Genomic DNA, 23,980 nt, shown 5'->3' with positions numbered 1-23,980 from the left:
GGGACAAAAATGATGCAAATTCAACAGTTTTGATGTCACTTTTAGAGGGCTGGCGACGGGTGTCGCAGACCTGCTGATTTTTGTAAGGTTGCAGACGCCATCATAAGTGTCGTGCAGCTGTGATTGGACGGCTGAAACAAAGGCAAAAAGGTTGCCGTGGCGACGTTGCTAGTTTATTACGTACTTGTTTTTACCGTGAAGAGTGCCTGAACCGCAACCGTAGAAATGTGTTAACACGGCGGCACAATTATATCGAGAAATACCATCTTTTGGGGAAAAAACACTATATTCTGTAAATGAATTTAGATCAAACTTACCATGCATAAAAACATAAAAACCCTCGTCAGTCACCCACTTAATCAATTTATAATGCCATTATAGCTCAGAGTGTTTAAAACCATAAAACCACCCCTTACCAAAACATTAAATTAAATTAAATTAAAACTGTAGGCTACATGTTAACGTTAAATATAGACCCACCACTTTGACAACTTTGGGACTAAACTGGCTCTCGTTTTAGTTAATAACACTAAAAGTAACTAAAAGTAACACTAAAAATACCACCGTTGGAAAAATGCTATATGCTATAACTGCATTTAGATCAAACCTATTATGCATTAAAAAAAAAGAACATTCGTCAATCTCTTCACGGTAAGAAGAAAATTTAGGATAGCGCTTCCGATATTGCTTGTGTCGAAAGTGCTGCCACGGAAACAGCGATAGATTTACCCAGTAGCCACATCTGTCCAAAATGTAAACAAGTCAGGCAGTTTTCACAGTCGGGAAAAATTTTATGACAACGTTAGCTACGGTCATTTCGCTAACGTTACCTAGCTAGATAGATAGACAGTCAACATAAGTGCTGCCATTTTTCGCGGAATGTAAACAAACCTCTGCTGGCCTTGCCGTCTGGTAGCTATCGTAACAACGTGCACTGTCGCTGAACTATAAATTCAAAAAGTTCTGCCGGCCGACACTTTGTCGCCGAAGCATAAATTAGCCTTAATCCCAACTGTGAAGCTTGGTGGAGGGAGCATGATGGTTTGGGGCTGCTTTGCTGCCTCAGGGCAATCTTTGAGGGAACAAAGAATTCTAAATTTTATCAAGAAATTTTACAGGAAAATGTCAGGGTAGCAGTCCGTCACCTGAAGCTTAACAGAAGTTTGGTGATGCCACAAGACAATGACCCAAAACCCATGAGTAAATTAACAACAGAATGATTTAAACAGAAGAAAATTCATGTTTTGGAATGGCTAATTCCAAACCTTAAACCAATTGAGATGTTGTGGCATGACCTGAAGAGGGCTGTTCATGCAAGAAATCTGAGAAATGTCAATGAACTGTAGCAGTTTTGGAATGGTTTAAAATTCCTCCTAACCATTGTGCAAGTCTGATCAGCAGTTATAGGAAACATTTGAGATTATTGCTGCTAAAAAGGTCCTACCACTTAGATACAAGGGCTCACATACTTTTTTTCCAGCCTGAACGGTGAATGTTTAGACAATGTGTTCAATAAAGACATGACAAGTGCAACTGATGGTGTGTTATTAGTTTAAGGAGAATGCGTTGTCTATTATTGTGACTTAAATCAAGATCAGTTTAAAAAGAAAGAAGGGTCGCACACTCTGTTTACTCCAATGCAGATTTTTATCGCCAATGTTGCGGCAGCAAGCTGCCTTCAATCAAGATCACGTGGTATTTAAACATGAATCTACACAGAGTTGTGAAAGAACACACAATCAATTCAATTATTTCCATGCATTTTATATTTTTTGCGCATACATTTGAACAACAGCAGGCACCTCAATTGTCCAAATGTATGTGTAAAAAATATAAAATGCATATTATGTGTAAGATAGTGATTATTATGAATTAATTCCTATTTAATAGATTATAAAAACATTGAATGTCTATTTTTGTAATGCTTATTTTGTAAAGTGGAAATAATTGAATTGATTGTGTGTTCTTTCACAACTCTGTGCAGATTCATGTTTAAACACCACGTGATCTTGATTGTTTGTCTCACAGGTGCATCCAATTTGTCAGCAACCTATGTGTATGTGTGTGAACTGTTGTGCTAAAGTACTGATGAAGGCAGCTTGCTGCCGAAACATTGGCAATAAAAATCTGCATTGGAGTAAACAGAGTGTGAGACCCTTCTTTCTTTTTAAGTTTTACTTGCATGTCCTTCTGGTCTGCACCTCGCTAAAACAAGGTGTGAGTTTTCTTTTTCAGTTTTGATTAAATCAAGATCAGACCACATTTAATGAGTAATTAATGCAGAAATCCAGGTAATTCCAAAGGGTTCAAACATTTTCTTGCAACTGTAGCTGTTAGTACAGGGGCAACTGTTTTCATTATTTTTCAAAGTGTTATCAATGTTCCATCTCAACCCCTTCGCACATGTGCCAAATCTGGCCAATCCTTGTCCGTTTCAGGGGTACCCTATTTAAAGCTTTATAACTCCAGATGCAGTATTGTGCATGAACGCGCTAAAAGAGCGCATGAACGCGCTAAATTGAACGTGCTCATATTTCTGGTGAACGGTGAACTGAACGTATCCTTTTGCAACTAATGAACGTGAACGTGAGCGTCGAACCATAGACATATATACATTTGTTCATAAAAGTCTTTCAAATATTCATATGAACTGGCTTCAGCAGTACTTGTAGCTGCGTTGCTAAAATTAGAGCTGGTTTCACTAGCCATGCTGACATGCCAGTTGCCGAAAATCTTAATCGGGTGCCGTAAACAGCATAGACATATATAACATTTCTCATAGAAAACGTAGTTTGTCCATCTTTCACTTCACAGCAGTGGTGATAAAATTAACTAGTGTGTTGTAGCTAGTGTGTTGTTAGCCTTTACTGATCCCCGTATGAGGTTTATATGATATAGCTAGCATAAGCCAATAGCACTAACCCATAAAATTTGCTTTTTAAAGGTACTTCGTCAGTCGAACGATAAAAATGAAAGCATTCGATTACGGTCAACAGCACCGGAAATTTCTGTTGCACCTTCAAAAAACGGCAAAATTCCCACTATAGGATTGATCATAGCACATCTTTCAGCTAGCGACTGTAATGAAGCCAGTGGCGGAGCCTGTACCAGCTCGCTTGGAAGCATATGAATCTATTTTATGTTTTTGAACTTCTGCATAATTGGTTCATGCAGACTAAATAAAATTTCCATTGCATCTACAGTATACCTGTACTGCACCTCTTTTTTTTTCACTTTTTGCATAATATGACATATTAAGTGGCAAAACATATACTCACATTGTTTTTTCTTGGCTTTTAAAAGTAATCTTGATTCTATAGTAGTATACAGTAATTCATTTAGTTTTGGAAGTGGGCAGTGGCAATGATTGGGGGCTTGGGGTGGATGGGTAGGAGGAGGTTCTACTGAAAAAGAATAGAATAGAATGAAAAAAACGGAAGAAATGAACGTAAACTAGTTCATTTTTGGGACTGTGAACTTAGTTCAAAATTCAAAATTGTGAACTATGAAAGTGAACTAGTTACTTTTAATCTGTATGAACTGAACTTTGAGCTTGCTCTTGTGAAGTGTGAACTTGCACAACACTGTCCAGATGTGAGCATCACAGAGACTTGAAATGTCTTAAATGAAGCAATACATTTGTTCAATTTACAATACTAACTTAGATTAGTTTATTTTTACAAACATTTTGGGAAGAAATAAAGTGCCACAAATGCAATTGTCTAGACAAAAAAGCAAAAATGAATTTGCTCTTTTTTAGTTTGCAATGAAATACTGAGAGATACCATATATAAGACAGGTTAAAATATACATGTATTGGACCAAAAACTCCTTGACCAAAAGTGGGTAAATACTAAGGATGGGTATGCAGAACTACTAAAGGTCTATGAAGCAAAAATTAAGCAGTGTACCCAGTGTCTCCAAATCTATCCAAAATGTGTAAATTATGCATTGCTGTAAATCATAACAATCATGTATTTCACTGCAAATCAACTGTTTTAACTCAAGAAATGCACTTTTGCATCAATTTCAAGTGGGAATCACAAGCCTTCCATCAGTACAGTGGTCTAAAATATCTAGGGGTCCAGAGACATATCCAAAATCTCTCCAAAAATGAATAAAATTCAATTTATCCATTATAAAGCATATAAATGTGCCCCTGCTGAAGGCTTAAGATGAAACATTGATAATCAGATTTAAAAACAATGCAAAAGCATTATCACACAATGTGGTACAGTACCTAAATGTATAATCATTATATAACTTACTTACACTTTATAACACTTCTGCTTCTCATGATTGATATTGTCCTTCTAATGAATGTGTTGCCCTTGATTTTTAGATTAGTTATTTCATTATGTTAATATTTTACGCTGTTTTGTTGTTTTCCTTTACAAATGCAGGAAGTAGACCCAGGCAGTTTAGTGTCGAACTCGAGGATGCATATCATTGCGCGATTTCTGATGTGGGCGTACCTACAGACAATAACATTAGGTTGGTCGTAGAAATCATAGACATATATACCTATACATGTCTATGGTAGAAATAGTGTTGTATGACTACTAGCTAGTGAAACCGAAAATGTCTGAGGACGAAGGAGATTTTGTTTTTGATCATGGGATTGTTGTGCCCTATCGATTTGAGCCGGAATACACAGAAGAAGATCTGGCTAATTTGCAGGCTGATCGTGCGAGAGCGAGTCAGGAGCGGGCCGAGATTGAGGAACCACAGGCTATTCCCAGGACAAACGGCAACTGGTGGTAGACATCCTATGTATCACAGACAGACGCGATAGTGTTAGCCATCCCGCATAGTACCTACCTCGAGCGGTTTGACCAACGATGGGAAAACGATGGGTATAGCTCCAGGCTTCAGACGGTCGCCTTGGTAGTCGGTGCCTTTAAAGTAGTTGCTGCATACCCTTAGTCCTCGTTTGCGAACTTCTTTGGCTGTTATGTTGGGGTGTCTGATTACATCCAGCCATGTCTGGCACAAAGTTGCATTGCGTGGAAAACTATGAAAATCTGCTTTCAAGGCAAGTTTAACGGGGGCATTATAACAACCAGGTACAATACACCTCATTATTACACCGATATCGCATCAAACAAAAGCTAGCAGATGTTAGTTTGTTCGATTTCAACACTAAGTTAACGGAATGTTTTGCTTTGCTTCTTCTCAATTTTGCCGCAAAACAAAATCGAAGAAGAAGAAAAAACCGGAAACCGTACTACTATGTGGACTTGCGCTAAAAAAAAAAATAGGTCTTTGTTTCTAACGTTAGACATTTAAAATGAAATAACTAATCGAAAAATGAAGGACAATATCAGTCAGGAGAAGCAGAAGTGTTATAAAGTGTAATTCCCCTTTAACTCTTGTCATCCACATTTCTGCAATGTTACAGTTCACATCACAGTGCATGAACACAAACCCAGCTGAAGCTACCAACAAACGCTTACATTACAGTGTGAAATATCCTCATTATAAAATTCCACTAACCTATTTCAAGACAGTTAATTTCAAAAATAATGTACATAATCGAATATTTTGAGCAGTAACACATATCAACGAAGAAATCTTATTTGCGTTCAGTAGATAAAGACAGAGACAGAGAATCAATGCTGTCGTCTCCTCTCCTGACGTACTCCAGAAAACTATGTCAGCTGGGTCTATCAGCAAACATATGGCTTAGCTATGCTCAGAAGTCTCCAATAATAATAATATCTTACAAAATAAGACGAAACCGATCGATATAATTTGGCCTGGAGCAGTGTCTTTTACGGATACCACGGAGTGAATGTGTAAGTGAATGCGATGACTCACAACTTTCGGTCACGCAGGTTTATAAAACCCTATTCAAAAAGTTAAATTAGACATGTTATACATTGTTAGAAAGCGTATACTGTCACCAATTGGCTAGATTAACTGTCAATCAATTCAGACTGTACTACAAAGGGTGACAACACGGTAAATTGCTGCGCTATAAAACGCTACTCCAAAAGCAAACTTAGACATGTTATACATCCTTGGAAAGCTTATTCTGTCACTTATTGGATTGATTAATTATTGATCAAGCCAGACTGTACTAAAAAGGGCGACAGCACTGTAAACGACATGTGGTATTACGCCCAGTTATTTTGGAAGGTACCCAGGCTCACAGATGAGTGTGTATTTTACAAACAGATTGTCCAAGACAATATATGACCACTCAGTCTCAAAAGGGACATCTCTACGTGTAAAACCAATAGTAAGGTTGCACATTTACTCCATATTTAGTCCCAGATATAGATGCCCTTGCATCATGCCCCCGCCCCTTTTTGGGTGAAAGCGGCCCCTCTAATTTGGCTGGCGATAAATGCAAATTCTGAGGCCTTTGTCAATTTAATAGCATAAAATAAGAATACCGTATTGCTTTTTAGCTATTAGGAGCCCAAATCCTATGGCCAGTCAGGCAAATAATTATGTTATGTTGTTGCCGATCAATGATCAGCGTCATTATATGGAAAAAATTAAAGAAACAGCGAGCTAGCTGTTATCTAACTTAACCCTTTTGTTACAGGCTAACAGTAAATTTGGATTTCCTTGGCTTTTCAGTATGTTCTATGTTCTGTCCTTTCAATGCAGCATCAACATTCACTACTTTGACTTTTGACTTTAACATCATTAACTAACCTGTGATGAAGTGCTTGCCATAGACGTACACTCATTCATTTCCATTTCTGTACGTTCATATATTTCTATTTAGTGAGCTAGATTTGTTCCTACTTACAAGTAACAAAAATAAATCTGATTTTATAAGCTAGACAGCAAGCTAACAAATTCATGAACGGTAGCAAATCACAGTAGTTAGCCTGTATTGGCTCACATTTGGATTGCCTGACTAATAGTTAGCTATGTTAGACTACATCAATTCCGTGCGACCTCTCTGACGATCAGTGAAATTAACCAATTCGTGTAACAAACCAAACAAATGAATGATAACATTAATTCACTGAATGCATAATGTAGTTTAACCCAGTTTACTGTAAATTAGCTAGCTATGGGGACCATTCGCTCTTAACCAGCTAGCTAGTTAACATTTGTTAGCCAGCTTATTTAACTTTGATGCGTTAGATCTAATGGCTGGGTCCCACAGTTTACCATTTTCATCCTCTCTGCGGATGGCCTGAAGCCACCAATCTCTTCTTTTACTGTCCTTCGCTCTTTGGGGAAGTAAAGAAAATTGGGGTTTTTTTTATTGTATGACGTGCAAAATACGACGCAGCAGCTTTTAGGCATGGTGCCAGTAGTTTTTTCCAATTTGGCACCGGCACTTTTACAGTGCTTGTTTTCACCAAAAAGGGGGCGTGGTTGTTTGGACGACAGGGAAGTGATATATGACTGCTCTTATCTATTGACAGTAGAATGACATGTTATAATTTTAGAAAACCTTTGTTTTGTTTATTTTGTTGTTCAGTGAGCAGCGTTTTCACTGCTGTATTGGCATATCTTAGAGCTATTGTTGGGTTTATCTTGTTACTATGACGGAATATGATGTTTTAGTGGTGAAAAAATATTTTTATGAATGCCCAGATAGACAATTGTCCAGTGTGTCATCGGTGGCGGTTGCAGATGAGACTGCAGGGAGGGGGTGCTTGTTAAATAAACGACCAGCCAGACAATGGTGGCACTGTGAAACTCCGTATTCAGGGTAGTTGTCGTGTATCGTCCACTAATGAAACTAGATCATGGAGTTCTTGTTTTCAACACATAGTTTGGTTACAGGAGCAATGAATGTCTGAGTTGAGCAATCTAGGAACAATGAGGTGCCGACCACTAGGCGCATTGGGCAAAGGGATTAAACCATCATAAGGGGCAAATTGTTATGCTTTATAATGAACAAAAAACATTTTATTCATTTTTGGAGAAGTTTTGGTTTGGTTTATAGATATAATAGACCCCTGTACTGAAAAGATAGGAACTCCCAATTGAAACTGATACAAAAGTGAGTTGATTTGTAATGATATATATGATTATTATGTTATGATTTACAGCAATGCACAATTTTGATATCTTGGACAAATTGGGAGATACTAAGGGACACAAGGGGTACAGTGCTTACATTTTGCTTCATAGATCTTTAGTAGTTAAGCAGATCATCCTCATATTTTCCACACTTGAGGTCAAGGAGTTTATGATCCGGGACATGTATAGTTTTACCCATTTTATATATGTGATCTCTCAGTATTTAAAGTAATAATCTCGAAGATTTTCATTAAAATAAATGTCTGTTAAGTGACTATCTATTGCCGAATTAGGTAACACAATGGTGATTGAGCCTATTATTATATTAATTTATATTATTATTATTATTATAATTTATGATTAAAGAACTGGGTGTCTGTGGTGACATTCCCAGGAAAAAACCACAAGCGGCGCATAGTTAGTGACACGTTTTCCATCACCCATCAGTGGTTGGTCCGCCAGAGAGGGTAGGCGAAGCTAACGCAACAGGCTTGCTCTTCAACTCACTTGTGTGTGAGCGGCGTACTCTTTTTTCCAGTGTCTGCATGCGTTACAATAACAGAGAAAGGGGGGGTTGGGGGAGTTATGGAACCCTAAAAAGTTTTTGTGTAACATGAGAGATCATATTATTTGTTGATGTAGATTTCGTTATTACATTTAATGACAATGTAACTTTACTAAATTACATAGCTATTTGCACAGCTAACGTTAGCTACCGGACCATGTCAAGAAAGGCAACATTAGTTTAGACAACGTTGCGCACAGTATCCATCTCTCATATCAGGTAACGTTGCATTAGCTAGCTAGCTAATGTAATTAACACAATCTAATGTCAGCTAACAATGAGAAAAAACGCTAGCTAAGGCTACCGACCGGTACCGACCTCGCCAACCGTCTCTCGAATGCAATGCAATGCTAAAGGGGCAGGCAACGGCTCTGCTACTAACCTGTTCACACCGCTGCAGTTTTCTCTGCAACATTCTAAAACTGTTTCGTCTCGTTGCGAATATATCCTCATATGTTCCTTCAGCCTTGATGCCCTTTTTTGATTAAATCTCCTTTGTTTTTGTTTTATTCGTCTTGTACTGATTGCTAATTTAACACTCAGCTCAGCTTTATTCTCAAACAGTTTAGCTAGCAAAACCAGAAACACCAGAGGTAACATTTTGTAAGGCAGTTGTTTCAAAAATATCACACAACAGTCATTCACGAAAAAGACTGTTTATTGTGCACGGGATACATAACTGCACGAGCCACAGCGAATCCCGCAAATTCTTCTCTGCAGTGTGAAGATGTTCACACCGGGCAAACGGTGGATAAAGAACGTGTGTGGAAATTGATCATCACTAATTCTATCCCAGATCTGCTACAGTATTTTAACCCGGCTCGGCAGTGTAAATACAGTTTAAGTTAGCCTAATGTTAGACAATGAATGAGTATGTACATAACATTACTTTTATAACAACCATTTTTTATTCAGTAAATAATAAGTTTTATAGTTGGCGTGGCCCAGGTGCCAACTGACTGACATCACACAGGCGACAATGGTTGGATCCGGTTGGATCTATGGGAAGTGAGGTCCAAAAACGCACCTGCAATTACCGCTTCCCGCCATCTCGCCATAGAGAACGAAACTGAAATCTTCGAGATTGTAACTTTAATTTCACTTTAAAAACTTAAATTTCATTTTTGCCAAGATAATTGCATTTGTAGCAATTTATTTCTATCTAGCTAAATTATGAATATAAACTAATCTAACTGTAAATGATACAAGTGTCTTGCTTCATTTAAGCCATTTCCAAGTCTCTGTCATACTCACATCTGGAGTTATAAAGCCTTAAATAGAGCACCTGAGAATGCGAGAATGGGCTAGATTTGGCATCTCAACAAAGGAGTTAATGAACTTAAAAACGTTCATTCTTATGTTCATAACAACAGCAATGCATAATCATCTTACCTGGGACTGTCCTCTCCTTCCTTTGCTTTGCACTTGTTTTCACAGAGAACTTTTCTATACACATACTTGAACACAGCCTGCTGATCCTCCCACTGGTGACCGCTTATCATGTGATGTTTGCCTGAACCAATCACGTTTCCATCCTCAGTCCTCTGTAACACTTCAAAGGGACTTTTCAAAGATGTGCCTGCAAAGTACAAACAGGACAACAATGTTGAGCAATTTGAGAAATGCAAGAAGTGCAATGTACAAACAAAACTCCAAAACTGAAATGACAGCATCCCTTAAGCCCAGTTGGAAAATAAGCCAATGTGTCCTTTTCAAGAGTGGTGGAGAATACCTGAGAGGATTCTTGGTGGCCTTATCTTCATAATGAGACCTATGGGAGAAAATTTCATTTCTCCACCTCCAGGTGAGTGTGGCACCTACAACATAAATGCAACTGCAAGATAAACATCACACCCATCCCCTGAAGGGGCACAGAATATTTATTTTTAGGTAAAGTTACACTTGGAGAGTTAGGTGTTCTTAGTGTCCAATGTCCAAATCTAACAACCTTTTTGTCAGAAAGGAAAAATAAAAAAAAATGAAATGTTTGAGTGATGGTGTGATATTGTTTGACACCAAATTGAAACCTTAATATAAAATGTTTAGCAGGGGGGTGTCAGGCTTCAGGCCTGGGGGGAGGGGGGGGGCACATTGTCTGCTAGTGCTCAAGGTGTTTTTGTACTTGCCGTAAGCAATTAGCAATTTGTAAGCAGTTTGAATAAAGAGTCCACAAACTGTTTCCAAGGCCTAAACTGGCTCCTGTTTGAAAGGAGACCACAAAAATCTACAACTGCAGCAACGCTCCAATACTGGAATTAAACATACTGTCACTGTGGCACTTCAAGACTTTCCTTTCCAAACATTTACTTCAGATAAAGTCACACATGCATGTTGATCAGTCTTCACCTCCTCTAACTGAATGAGGAAGATCAAGATGTGCCACTCACCTGTTTTTGAGATGCAGCCTGAATGACCTCCAGCTCTTTCAGCCAGGTCTCCACGGGAAATCGATAGACCTCTAGCCAAAATTCCCCACTGCCTGCATTAAGAAGATCGAGGACTGCTGAGCAATGAAATCCTTCAGAAATCTGTTTGAGTGGCATGTTTATCATGAGCAACAAGTTACAGGAGTTACATTGGAGTATTGACAGAAATTGACATTTCCGTCAATACTCCAATGTTTAAGGGAATCAGATATGCTATAATTAACATAAATGGAAAACACAATGACAATACTAAAATAATTTTAAAAGGCACTGATAAATTACTTACACTCAATAACAGCAGCTGCACAGTTCCCACCTTCAGACAGTTCAAATTTTGTGTATACTTTCCTTTGACTTATGTCATCCTGCATATCAGTGAAGCCAAAAACAATGTTATTATGTTTATACATTCAATATGCCTGTATGTGTGAGGCATAAAATATCAACTGGGTCAGACTTGCTATCATTCATTGCACACATAAGGTATACCAGTTCTTGACACAAATAACAACACTTACTGTTTCATTGATGGTTTTAATTAAGCAGATAAAGTCTGGACAAAAGGCAAATATCCTTGAAACTCCTGCGGGAAATGGAAAACATGGTTTCTGTTGGAGCCAAATCTCTTATGAGTTATTGTAAATATGTAAATGGTCCCCCCTAGTGGCTACCTGAATAATGATGTTGGGCTGTGATGCCAAGAATTAGAGTAGGTGTCATCTGAGCTAAGACGCTGCCGACATAGTTTTCTACCGCTATACAATGCTTCGCATTGCTCTACCTACACACTGCCTTTGAATTTAATATACTGAAAGAAATGCTAGCCGAAATTATTCGATTGTGTTTTACCTTTGATTTAGGCTATTTTTGATTTGAGGAACAACTTTATTTTCCTTTGATACGTTTCTTTATTTTGATGCATGAGCTCAACTTTATGCAAAGCCAAAATCTTGTTCGGTAAAAAAAGTTCCGCGCATTTTGAGGATGGAGGAAAAACTTATCATTTCTGTAGTTGCATTCCAGGTGTTATATGAGGTAGAGAGCAGCTATTACTAGCTTCTTGTTGCGGTCCATGGCGGGTTTGCGATATATTGTGATGTTATCTGGATTTAAAATCGGCGGCGAATTAGCCGGTTTGATATAAGATAGATAGCTAGCTTGTTAACTTGGCACTAACTCCGCTAGCCCTAACCCAAAAAATTAATTTAAAAAAATTAAGTCAGTTATACTTGGAGAGTAATGTTAATTTTAATCTGGTGATTCCACTCCTTTGCAATCTTATTAGACAAAGTATATTGTGATGCTCCTATATTTATACACGTTGCATGAACGGTAACACATTTTCAGCACCAGCGCCCACCACGTTTTTTTGACACGCCCCCAAGCAGCCAGGCGACATGAAGCAACGCGTCGACACGCGATGTTTGACGCTGCAGTGGGCATGCGCCGTGAGGTTGCAGATGCCCTTTTAAGTGTCGCGTAGCTGTGATTGGATGGCTGCAACGAAGACAAAAAGGTTGCCATGGCGACGTTACTAGGTTACTACGTACTTGTTTTTATGAATGAAAACGGTTTTGCATAGCTAGCTAGCTAGCAAAATGGACGGGTTTGAGGAGAAGCTGGCCGAAGAGGTGAGGAAATATCCTCACATCTACAATTCTGCATCAAGGGCCGACTATCGAGACCATGAAAAAACAAAGAAACGTTAGTGGCGCTGCCATTTTAGCGGAATGTAAACATACGTCTGCTGGGCTTGGCGTCTGTTTGCTAGTAACAGCGCGCATTTTCGCTGAACTATAGACGATTTCAACGGTAACAACATAAGCAAACGCTACTGCGCATCTGCGTTGTTGTGGCCCTAACTTAACTTCTGGCAGACTTCCGCAAACAATCAATAACAACAGAGTCCCTCTAGACTATTTCTGATAACAAATGAAATAAATAACAAGTAAATTACGTTAGCTAGCTAGTTATTAGTTAAATCTATGTCTAGCCAGTATTATTTGAGGTTACCAGTCGAAGAAAAGAACCGTTACTTGGCCAAACTCAAAAACAAGTGACAGAAACAGATAACTGTTGATAGTATTGCACCTTGCTGAGCATCATACATCATAATAATACATAACTGTTCTGGGTTACATGCGCATTCGTGTGTAAAAAAGTGCACTCTTTCTATGATATTGCTTAAAAACGATGATTAGAGACACAAACTGGGGCTAGTAGTGGGCAGCGTGTAGCCAATGCAATTACTGTAGGTTAAGCATGCATTGCTGGAAAAACATCGTGGCTCTTAATAGTTTGGGTCATCTTGCTAGGTTACCACAACAAAAAAAAAGATCAGGCAATGTAACATTGTCAAGTCATTGGAAACAGGTATCATAACGTTCAAAACGTAGCTAAAGCGTATCAACTACTAGCATTGATCTAACGTTACTGTTCATAATTTATACAATGTTAGCTACGTTTAGCTAGCTAGCTACAATCAATTTAGTTAGCCAATTATTCATAACTATTGAAGGCTTATTACTGGTCAGCTAGCTATTAGCTATCGCTTATCATGAGTTTGTTACCTGAAACGAAGTCAGTGCTAGAGTGAGAGCACCTATTCGACCACCTTCGTTCGACTGACAGGAAAGCGTAAAGTGATTTGCAACTATATATGAAATAGGCGAAATATCGGTAACAACCTGTACCTAGTTATGTAGGAAAAAATGTCCTTGTTATCCTCTCGTGGTTATTTTCTCAGTACTTTCACAATTTTTTTTCTGTCCCGGCAAATAAGTCAGAGGTGGTCCAGCGCTAGCTTTTGGTTGCTAAGGGGACGTGTATCGACCACCCCATATAAATGAATGGAACTTCATTTGCTAGTATCCTGTTGTGCGTATTTGAGGTTAATATGAGAAAGGGTGGTCTCTATCAGCACGTCTAGGAATCCGTACATATTCACTGTTGTAACTCAAGTCGCAGGACGCAAAATAGCCGTTAGGAAAGTAGTTTGAAATTATGAAGCAGGGTCTGTGCCATTGGCTTTAATGGGTCGCGATGAGATAATTACGAGCGCGTTGCTTGTCTTAAGTTGATATAGTAAATAAGGCTGTAGTATTACTAAATGTGTGAAGGCGATTTTTATTACAGTTTATTATGTGTATTTTTACTGGACTTACATTTTAATAGTAACAATAGTTTCACAATTCCCTAGGGTTACAAAGTTAGATTATGTATTTTTTAAAATTTTCGAAATGTAGTTTGTTCCTGAGATCAGGTTACACCCCACAGAACAACAATCTGAGCCCAACATCAGTCTGCTCATCAGTTTAACTTTCACTCCGTTTGTAATCGGTGTCATATTAAACCAAGCGGCCAAAACCAGACTTCGTTTTTGAAGCTCATTTCCTGGTCTTGTTGTTCCTGGTTGCTCACTAGCGCCACTACGGTTGGCTCCAGTATAGGTGTTTTCATATCCGGTTTCCATGTAAGTCTACGGTACAAATGCGGTCAAAATACAAAGTCAATAAATTTTTCTCATGAGAACAAATAGTCGCGATATGTGTGTTTTATTCGTCTTATGACTGTCCATGGGTCGATTTCATGATTTGTTGTGTCATTTAGGCACTCTTATAATATTTGTTGTGGACCAATGAGGTAGTTTGCGTCACTTCCTGATTACTGCAGCTGACTAAGCTACAGTAGGGGCTACAGTCTATGGTCACTGGGGTGGGCGGTGGCGCCTCTTGGCCTTGACATTGCGGCTCCGGCCACGGTGTCAGAAAATGCAGGCATCCCATTTCGTAGTGATTTCATTACATTACTAGCTCACTGGCAAGCTGATATGCTAGCTAAGCATATTCGTTTTGCTGAGAAACATAAATTGAAGATAACTGAACATAATTGTATTTTTAATGTCATACATATAACGTGATTACATGACACAGTACAGTCACGGATGGAAATTAAACTCCGTAAACATCTGATAATATATTTTAAAACATAACGGCAGACAGTCAGCTAGCCTCAAGTTCGTTCTGCAATCGTTCGTTCAGGTTGATGGGCTTTTCCGCACTGGACTGTCAATCACATTGTAAAAATCACAGAACCGCTTAACTCTATGGTTTTGGCTCCAAATCGACAACATGGCCGCGCCCGCCATTGAGCTTCAAAACATGTTTTAGAGACCCACGGAGAGTCAATGGGTGACGTCACAGTAGCTTTGTCCATATTTTTTACAGTCTCTGGTTTTAGAGACCCACGGCGAGTCAATGGGTGACGTCACAGTAGCTTTGTCCATATTCTTTACAGTCTCTGTATTAAACACAGATCCAATAATAAACAAACAGAGCGGAAGTTAATTTAGGCAACGCGCGTGCGTCCGATGAAAGCGTCTATAAATGCAAAACGTCGTGGGACAAAGTTCTGTCGGCCGACACTTTGTAGTACGACACTTTGTCTCCGAAGCATAAATTAGCTTTGACACGTTGTTGTACGACACTTTGCCACCGAAGCATAAATTAGCCTTTACATGGCTTAAATTGAATTTGCAAAACAGAAAGCCATTACAGTTTCAATGGTGAAAAGAGATAATTGGTTTTCTAGTAAAACTGGAAATCATGGTCTTTTTTGGTTTTTATTCATGCATCTATTTTTAAGGAGGTGGGTGACAGGAATATTTAGGAAAATTATGAAATATAGGTATAGCATTAGGAAGTTGCTTATTACCCATATCGTCCACAGTAGACAGGACATATGTCACCTCTCCGAGACAGCCGCTGTGAAGGGATGTGATTTCCAAGCTTTCGTCCTCCCATGCTGCGACGCAGATGAGAGACGAGGTGCTGATAACAGACAGTCCCTGGTAGTGACCCAAGAAAACATATTTTCCATCCCTTGAGCAGGACAGGCAGTTAGGCTTTTTCTGAAGCTGTGGAATAAAACGTTTTCGCATTTTTAAGCTGGTCTTTCTCTCAAAATGTTGTGTAAAGTTCACAACATGACAGTCAAGAAATCTGGATAATGTAGGCTATTGAAAGTTTTAACAAACAAAAAATAACTAAAGTAAAAAAATTGGATGTCGCAGTAAATTGCAGAACATGAATCGCATTGTCTATAAATATGCAAGGTATTGCTGAACATGCATTTCATACAAACACCTTAACTTCAGCCGTAGGGTCCAAAACATTTTTTTTTTTCCTGGACCCCTTGGCGATACGGCTCGCCTCTCGCTCTGAGATGACTCCCCACGCTTTGTCGACCAGTCTGTTCAGAACTTTTTCAATCATGCGGTAGGGCTGAGGGAGTCGGTCCTGAAACTGTTCTGGATCCCTCAGAAACAAATCCTTGTCATCATCACTGCCTCCTCCCTCAGATGGCTCCGGGATTTCTGTCGGACCTTTCCGAATGTAGACAGGCATCCTGTTGTGGCTACCCCAGGAAATATATCATGTTATTAAAAAAAGCAAGTTGCTAGCTATTCGTCTGTCTGGATGATGAATTCCGTAGCTAGCAATAACTGGCTAAAACGTTGCACATCGACGTGGCAAGTCGTAAATTCCAACTGGCTCACCACCATAGTTGGTTTCATTTAGCGAACGTTAACTAACTTTACATTTATTAAGTAACGGTAGCTAGCTGTCTAGCTAGCTAACGTTAACTATCTCACGAAGATGATGAAAAGCCAGAAAATATCTACGTTATCTAGCCAAAACTAGGTTTGCAATCATCGTAAGATAAGAACATTAGCTACTCGAATATCTAAGTTGATAATGTTAGAGCTTAACTTGCTTGCAACCCCGAAAACACTGCTTCCATAAAATTAAATTAAACATTCCTAGATATTATGAACCCATTTTACGATAGAGCTAGATAAAAGAAAATGGTAGACTAACGTATTTGTTACGTTAGTAGGTAATTCGTTAGACGAAACACGAACGAAAATAATTTGCTGATTGTTTCTTGCCTGTAGCGTTACATTAGGGAATGCAAATTCTGCTTATCAAAACATATAAGCCCGTCAGCTAGTCCGCTAATTTAATCTCGTGCTACACAGTTTATATTGACTTGAAGTGAACGATAGCTACTTACTTTTAATTTACCAGATACAGCATTAGCGTGTTTATTTCACCCTCTCACTTGGACTTCCATTTGTTAGGTTGCCATGGCAACATCTGCAGGAAGTCTCTTCACTTTAGTGGAAGCTCCGTGAAGCTAGCAACAAGAATGTCTGCATGTAAACTTCTGGTCAAAACTCCCGGTGAGTTTCTATCAAAATAAAAGCACAGAATTAACGAAACGTTAATTAGTCCCGAAGAATATCATCACAGTAACCACGGTTTCTCAGCTTTGATAGAGACTTACCTTTATTTAAAAACGTTTCAGATACAATTTGTACACAATCGCTAGCTACTAGCTTCTATCTTGCTATTTGGCTGGTTTAAATTAAGCCTGGAATATTACTTTGTATGTAGCCTATATTTTAAAAATTATGATGATATATGATGGCTAAAACAACCATTTAATATGGAGGTGATGTTATGTATCATGCATCATTGAAAACAGTCATATTTTCAACTGTACAGAAATGTTTTTAAAATAATTTCCAGTTTTCCCTCACTTAATGTCACTGCTTCAATTAAATAGGAGTAAACATGAATGTATTTCCAGCTCCAGCCCTCTGATGTCTATTTCTATTTCAGTATATTGCAGGAAGGCAAATAGAGAACTCACCCAAGAATGTTTTCAGGATTTTTACAGATCTGTTAGCCAAATGAAAGGAGGTGTACATTTACTCTAAAGACCCATACCTCTAACATTATGTAGTAATTTCTGTGAAATCACGTTCCTAGCTATTGTTGCTGGTGTTTAAGTGTAGCCCGGTCATGCATTGCCAGACACTCTCAGTTCAGTACTGGCTCATTTGCATACCAGATTACTGCCAAAACTAAAAATTGTTACCAATGAAAGGGGGTATACGTTTACTCTAAAGGCCCATACCTATAGCATTATGCAGTCATTTCTATAAACTAGTCAGTTTATAATTATAGATATCTTGAATTATCATTCTGACCAGTCACATTGTAATTATGTATGACAAGCCCTCTTAACATTTAATAGCCTCGCTTGACTATCCATAATTATATTTTAGATATCTACAAATGCATTTTGACTAGTCATAATTACAATGTGACTAATCAGAATGATAATTCAAGATATCTGCAATTATAAACTAACTAGTAAGAACGATAATTCAAGATATCTGCAAATATATTTTGACTAGTCAAAATACCTTAAAAGATGGCTACTATAATGACATCACAAGAATCGTCATTCGGCTCGTCACACATACCGAATGATAATTAAAGATATCTGTAATTCCGTTTTGACTAGTGAAAATGGTATTTTCAGATATCTGAATCTGAATTATTCCTAGTCAAATCCGCTGTGCCTGATGTGACTGTGATGCAAGGTTTCGCAATGGATATTGGGCTTTATGCTTACTGTTTGAACTAGCTATGTTCATGGCTTGGCCCATTGATACTTTATGAGATTGTACCTTGTCAGATCTTCGGTATACACTTATTGCACGTCACTTTGGATAAAAGCATTTGCCAGATAAAATATTATGTAAATGCAATGTTTTGCCAACCTAGTGTGATCAATTATGGTTTAATAAATGGCGGTTGCTGTTCTCTAAAAAAAAGTAAGAAAATGCTACGAAATGGTAAGAAATGGGGCGAAACAGCCGTCTTGTTTTAGACAGTGAAGTTAACAGCTCATTTCTCGCAGGGACTGCAGCATTGAAGACCCTGAAAAAGACACTTGATTCGGGTTCAAGTTAGTCTGACATGGTCGTCGCTGCGGCAGTATACTCTGTAAGAAGAAAGAACTTCAGGATTGAGAACCGGCGAACATGTCCACCAACACTGTTGTCGGTATACTCAGTGAGAACACCGCACCGTTTAAAGTCACTCCACGGCGCTGGGGCGTGAATAATTACAAGGCAGCTATTAACCGGGGCTGGAATCTCGCCCAGACCTCCGTCTCGTGGCTACGCCATGGATGTATAAAGAGAAGGGCTACGCGAGATCACAACACAAAACAAAAAGTTTAAAGTGTTTGAAGTGGCTTTAGTTTATCTAGCTACGCAAAGGAAGAAAAAAAGGTGAAGGAGATGGTACGTTCGCCCTCTAAATCAGAGTAGGACGGAGAATGGAGAGTTTTGTCTGTACATTGCCTGATATTTCAGACAGCAAATATTTCACTATCCACTATCTGAAATTTCACTTACCAAATGAACATGTAATAAACATCAAATTTGATGGGAATATAAGGAGGAGACAATGAAAAACAATATGCTTGACCACCAAAAATGGGCTATAGTAGCTACCTGATTTTGTGTGTGGGTATAATGAAGAGACACGATTCAAGTTAATGACAAGTTTAATATCAGGCTGGATATGTTGAAGCCATCAAGCTCTTAAAAGAACTCCAGCACAGAAAAGAGAGAACAAGGAACAGAGAAACAAAAATATATAAACATCGAGAGGGGGAACAGACAGTGGCTGATGTCTCCACTCCTGTGATTGGTCACTTTCAACACCCACATCCTAACAATTTCCTACCCACTTTAGCTCAAAACGCCGCCCCGTAGCGTGACAAACTGCCGTGGCCTCCAATGTCACGCTGTGATTGGCTGAGACACTCTCCACTCTGGTCTCTGGCCACTGTCTATTCTGTCCCCACCTCCAAAGTGACAAAAGTCAACTTGACAAGCGAGCGAGTGTTGAGCAGTTGCGAGCACATAGGGAGGGTCGAGCGAGCGCTCCGAGCAGTTGCGTGCGCGTAGGGAGGGTCGAGCGAGTGCTCGTCACAGCCCCGTGCTCGCGGGACTGCATTTGTGCACGCGGAGCACAAATTCTCCCTCGCAAGGATGCTTTTCCGCTTGCGGATACTGTTCTGTGCGCTTGCAGAGCACAAATGCTCCCTTGCGAGGATGGTTTTCCGCTCGCGTACCTGGTTTTTATATGCACGGGTTTTGTTTGGCACTATATAAACGCCATAGAAGGGGTCAAAGTCAACGACCAGTAGTCAGCGGATGGTCGAAGAAAGATCAAGGAGAACATTCACACCCAAAGAAAGAGATCATCTTTGAACAGACAGGGCTTACCACCACCACCAACCCACCCCCAATATACAATCACTTGTTATCATGTGACCACACTTGTGGACAAACTTCAGCTGATCATAGTTTTAGCTGGTAGCTGGTGCTTAAGATTACTACAGCTTAAAGCGAGCTACAGAATGACCATCTATGATCAAGACTAGTCTCTCTCATGTGCATTTGGAAAGTCACAAATGTATGTCTGATCACCTGTTTTTATTACCATGCATTTCTGCTCTAACCTGTCTACTGAAATCAGATACACTGGAGAAAAAAGGCTTCCACTTACAAGTCTGATATATGACACTAACCCGTATCCTTGTGATAAAGGAAAGGAGCCATGTGTATGAGATTTTTTGAAAAGTACAGCAATTTCTGTACCCCCTTCTGAAGGAAAGGATATGATATACTGAATTTCCCCATAAACACCATCACTCAGCTTTGCAAAACAGGTCATAGCTTTTGTCCTTTATGCACCATTCTCCTGTGCACTACTATTTCATCTGGTGCGTGTCTTTGTGCAGAAATTAAGGCACTTTTCACATCATCAGTAGTCTCTGTCACCCTGCCATTATCCAGAACAGTTGAGTCTTGACATTTTGTGAAACTCTTTACTCTTCAGTCAGTTGTCAATTCCAAACAGAACTCCTTAACTTGCTAACTGCAACTAACTAACTGCATACCTTGTGGTGAAGAGTGGTATTGCTCTGTGCAACAGGAATTTATTCACAATCTGCAGAGCTACACACTTTGTTCCATGAACCAGTTTCAACAGACCACCATTTGCACTTTCAAACACAAATGCTGAGTGTGCCCAGAGTGGCCCCCACAATTTCACTGACTTTGCAAGGTGAATTAGCAGGTGTACATTAAATGTCATAGATGCTTCCCCATACAGTAACTGAAACCTTGCCACAAACTCAAGCGGCATGTTATCTGCTTTGTTGATGTCTTGGAAGGTGATGTTCTCTTTCAAAAGTAGAAATACTGCTGACACCAGAAGGCCTAGGTGCCTCACATAGCATGGTTGAAGTACAGCATTCGGGACTGGCAAGCTGTAAAACAGGAGCCATGCTCGCCACTCTGAGGCTTTCCAGTACTTGAACTCTGCAAGGGGTCTGGGTAGTGTTGTTATCAGGTGTGGTGGCGTTATGTCCTTGATCCTGTTTTCTAGCACCCTCATAGTGTTGGGACTCCCAATGTAGTAGGGTTGATCATTATTGTTCAAAAGAAGCTCTGTGAGCTGTCTAATGACACCAAGTAAGACAGCATGCATATAGTCTGGAACAAAGCCCCACACTATATCAAAGTAAGGCATGTTTATGAGTGGTGATGGACCTTTCACTCCTCTGACACTTCTGTTTTGTGCTACTGCTCGCTCCATATCTGCCAGCATTTTCTTCGCCTCTCTGTCAGGATATTCTGTGGCAGTGTACTTCACCTGTTTCTCTACTAGAGTACCAGGATGTAAATAGAAGCCACAACCAAAGTACCCATTAAACTGTGTGGTGTTTTGCATGGCTGGTCTTGCCTTTGAGTCTACACCACAACATAGTCCAACAATTTTGCTGTTCACACAAGTTCCATTTTTTCTCCAAGACACACCTTTGGATGCCAGTGTTTTGGCCTGATCAACAAAGGGTCTGAGAAAAATGGACATGACTGGCTCTTGAGCACCAAACCAAAGACCTGCAAGTACTGCATCCTGGAATCTCATTTTGGGAGGGAGCTCGTTTAAATGCAGCTGTATGGGCCATATTGAAAATCTGGAAGACTTGTACATAGGTGAGCCGTCAGAATTGAAATTAAATGACAAATTGCTTGGATCTGACAGAATTCCACCTGGTTTTGACAAGTTTTGATACTTTTCACCGTCATATATGTCAGATATGACATGTTCATTCTGTGGCCTTTGGTGTGTGTAGCTCATGCTGTTTTGAATCTGAGGATTTTCAAGCAGCGCCTGAATTTGAGGTACAATTGGTATGTTGATAAAAAAGCTTGCACTGTTCAAGGAACTGAACAATGGGAGCACTACAGATTGCACACAGTGCAATGTTTTTGTCTTTTATGTCATCTTGCGTGCCAATGTATATTTTACAGGTTTTGCAGTAGAAATGGAACTCCACTATGTCTGAGTTGTTTTTAAAGACCTTGTTGAACAAATATTTTGATCTGGGTAACATCTCTTTACAAACAGAGTATTTATGAGCTTTAACAAATCATCAAGTTGTGTTCCTGTTATATTATGCCTTGCTGGATGACTCATTACCATGAGCAGTGTCTCAGCCTTTGTCATTGTACCTGCTGACATTAGTATTGAATCCATGTCTGTTTCAAAACCATCTGTCTGAATGGATCATCTTCTGGAAGATCTTCATTTTCTGAATCAACTCCAGAAACACTGCTTTCAGATGATGAATCACAACCAAACTGCAGGGCCATGTCACTTGGTTGCAGCTCAGATGTAAGGAGAAAGTGACCAGATGAAGACATGCGCTACAAAATGATAAAGAACACACATTCATGAGTGCTTGTGTCTACATACAATGACAGTGAACCCAGAAATGTGTGACTGACCAGTGTCACACAACTGGTTGTGCCCTGCCCTCACCTCAACATTTGCGCAGCTTGAACCTGGTCTGACTTCACTGTCATTTTCTCTGCAGTTGGCAGTAAGAGGCAGTACCTGAAGGCACGGAGAGACATTTAGAAAACTATTTCAACAACAACATGCAACAAACTGCAGATGGGTGTTTAAAAATGGTTTGGTAGAAGAGCCCACCTGGTCAGTCGTGTCATCTGGATCCGATTGATGCGTAAAGCTCAAAGTGGCCAGATGGAGACATGGTCTGCACAGGATGAAGAAAAGATGGCACAAGCACAATGATAAAAAAAAAAAATATAGCCCAGTGAGAAATTATGTATTTCCACTCATTTACAGAGTGGATAAATCCCTCACCTCAACATCTGCGGTGCTCAGGTGTGGACTCATTCTGTCCCCTTGATCTCTGTGGTCACCAGTGAAAGCCAAAGCCTGAAGACCCAGGAGTAACTTTTAGAAAACAATTTCAACAACAACATGCCACAAACTTGCAGGTGTGGTTGGTAGAAGAGCTCACCGTGTCATCTGGATCCAACTGAAGATCAAGGCGGCCAGATGGACATGCTTTGCACAGGATGAAGAAGAGATGGCACAAGCACAGAGTAAAAACCAGTACTATATGTAGTAAAGCTCAGTGGGAAATGATGTCTTACCACAAACTTAAAGAGCATATTACTCTCTCACCTCAACATCTGCAGTGTGTGAACCTGAACTGATTTGATCTTTGCAGTCATCTGTGAAGGGCAAGGCCTGAAAACATTTACAAAACAATTTTAACCATCTGCTACCTTCAAAGAACATCATCAGGTAAGACTGAAGTCATAGATCCTTTGAATAATAGATCAAATCTCATTTAATTGATACATTCCAAGGGTTACCACATATTTCTCATGAACTGACTTACATCCAAATGTCCTCTTTTCAGTCTTGCACGGGGTAATTTAATTGTGCTGTTAGGCTCTAAGTACAATTTGTACTTGCATTTTGACATTCTGAAATTAAAAAAGAACACGGACATCATTATTAACAGACAGATTCATGAATAACAGGATGGTGAATTTAAACAATAATTAAGTTACTAAAAGCTGAGCCTCATACAACCCTTAAAAAAGACTTCATTGATAATGTTGGAAATGAACTAATCATTCCACTGCCTGTACAAACCGAACAATTTAGTTTAACCAGCTGTTTGCCAACTAGATGTCTTGGATTATAGCACCAATACAAAGTGT

At 39.4% G+C, this 23,980-nt stretch overlaps 1 protein-coding gene and 1 long non-coding RNA gene across 3 annotated transcripts; both read right to left on the bottom strand.

Moving 5' to 3' along the window:
• Positions 1 to 1,779: 1,779 nt before the first annotated feature.
• On the bottom strand, positions 1,780 to 17,264 carry LOC135250642 (WD repeat-containing protein 93-like). 2 transcript variants are annotated; one of them, XM_064327163.1, is made up of 9 exons: positions 17,068 to 17,264; positions 16,137 to 16,407; positions 15,706 to 15,907; positions 11,511 to 11,575; positions 11,279 to 11,357; positions 10,954 to 11,045; positions 10,299 to 10,383; positions 9,959 to 10,145; positions 1,780 to 3,404 (listed from the first exon to the last, which is right to left on the bottom strand). In XM_064327163.1, exons 2-9 carry the CDS (start codon positions 16,395 to 16,397, stop codon positions 3,335 to 3,337), a joined length of 1,041 nt encoding a protein of 346 aa, XP_064183233.1. In that variant the 5' UTR covers positions 16,398 to 16,407; positions 17,068 to 17,264; the 3' UTR covers positions 1,780 to 3,334. The 2 variants fall into 2 exon arrangements, 1 of the variants encoding a protein (XP_064183233.1); XR_010328971.1 differs by lacking the exon at positions 1,780 to 3,404 and adding an exon at positions 5,201 to 6,716 and having other exon boundaries at positions 8,885 to 10,145; positions 17,068 to 17,263.
• A 2,140-nt stretch (positions 17,265 to 19,404) lies between these two features.
• Positions 19,405 to 23,777, bottom strand: LOC135250643 (uncharacterized). Its single transcript, XR_010328972.1, has 6 exons — positions 23,653 to 23,777; positions 23,266 to 23,498; positions 23,106 to 23,180; positions 22,929 to 22,995; positions 22,758 to 22,832; positions 19,405 to 22,642 (listed from the first exon to the last, which is right to left on the bottom strand). It is a non-coding gene; the product is annotated as an uncharacterized LOC135250643 (long non-coding RNA).
• Positions 23,778 to 23,980: the final 203 nt, after the last annotated feature.

This window comes from Anguilla rostrata, chromosome 3 (assembly GCF_018555375.3).
Source record: "Anguilla rostrata isolate EN2019 chromosome 3, ASM1855537v3, whole genome shotgun sequence".
In the NCBI taxonomy this organism is placed as follows: domain Eukaryota; kingdom Metazoa; phylum Chordata; class Actinopteri; order Anguilliformes; family Anguillidae; genus Anguilla; species Anguilla rostrata.
The sequence above is the reverse complement of the archived record's forward strand: the minus strand, read 5'-3'. Positions and strand labels throughout refer to the sequence as shown.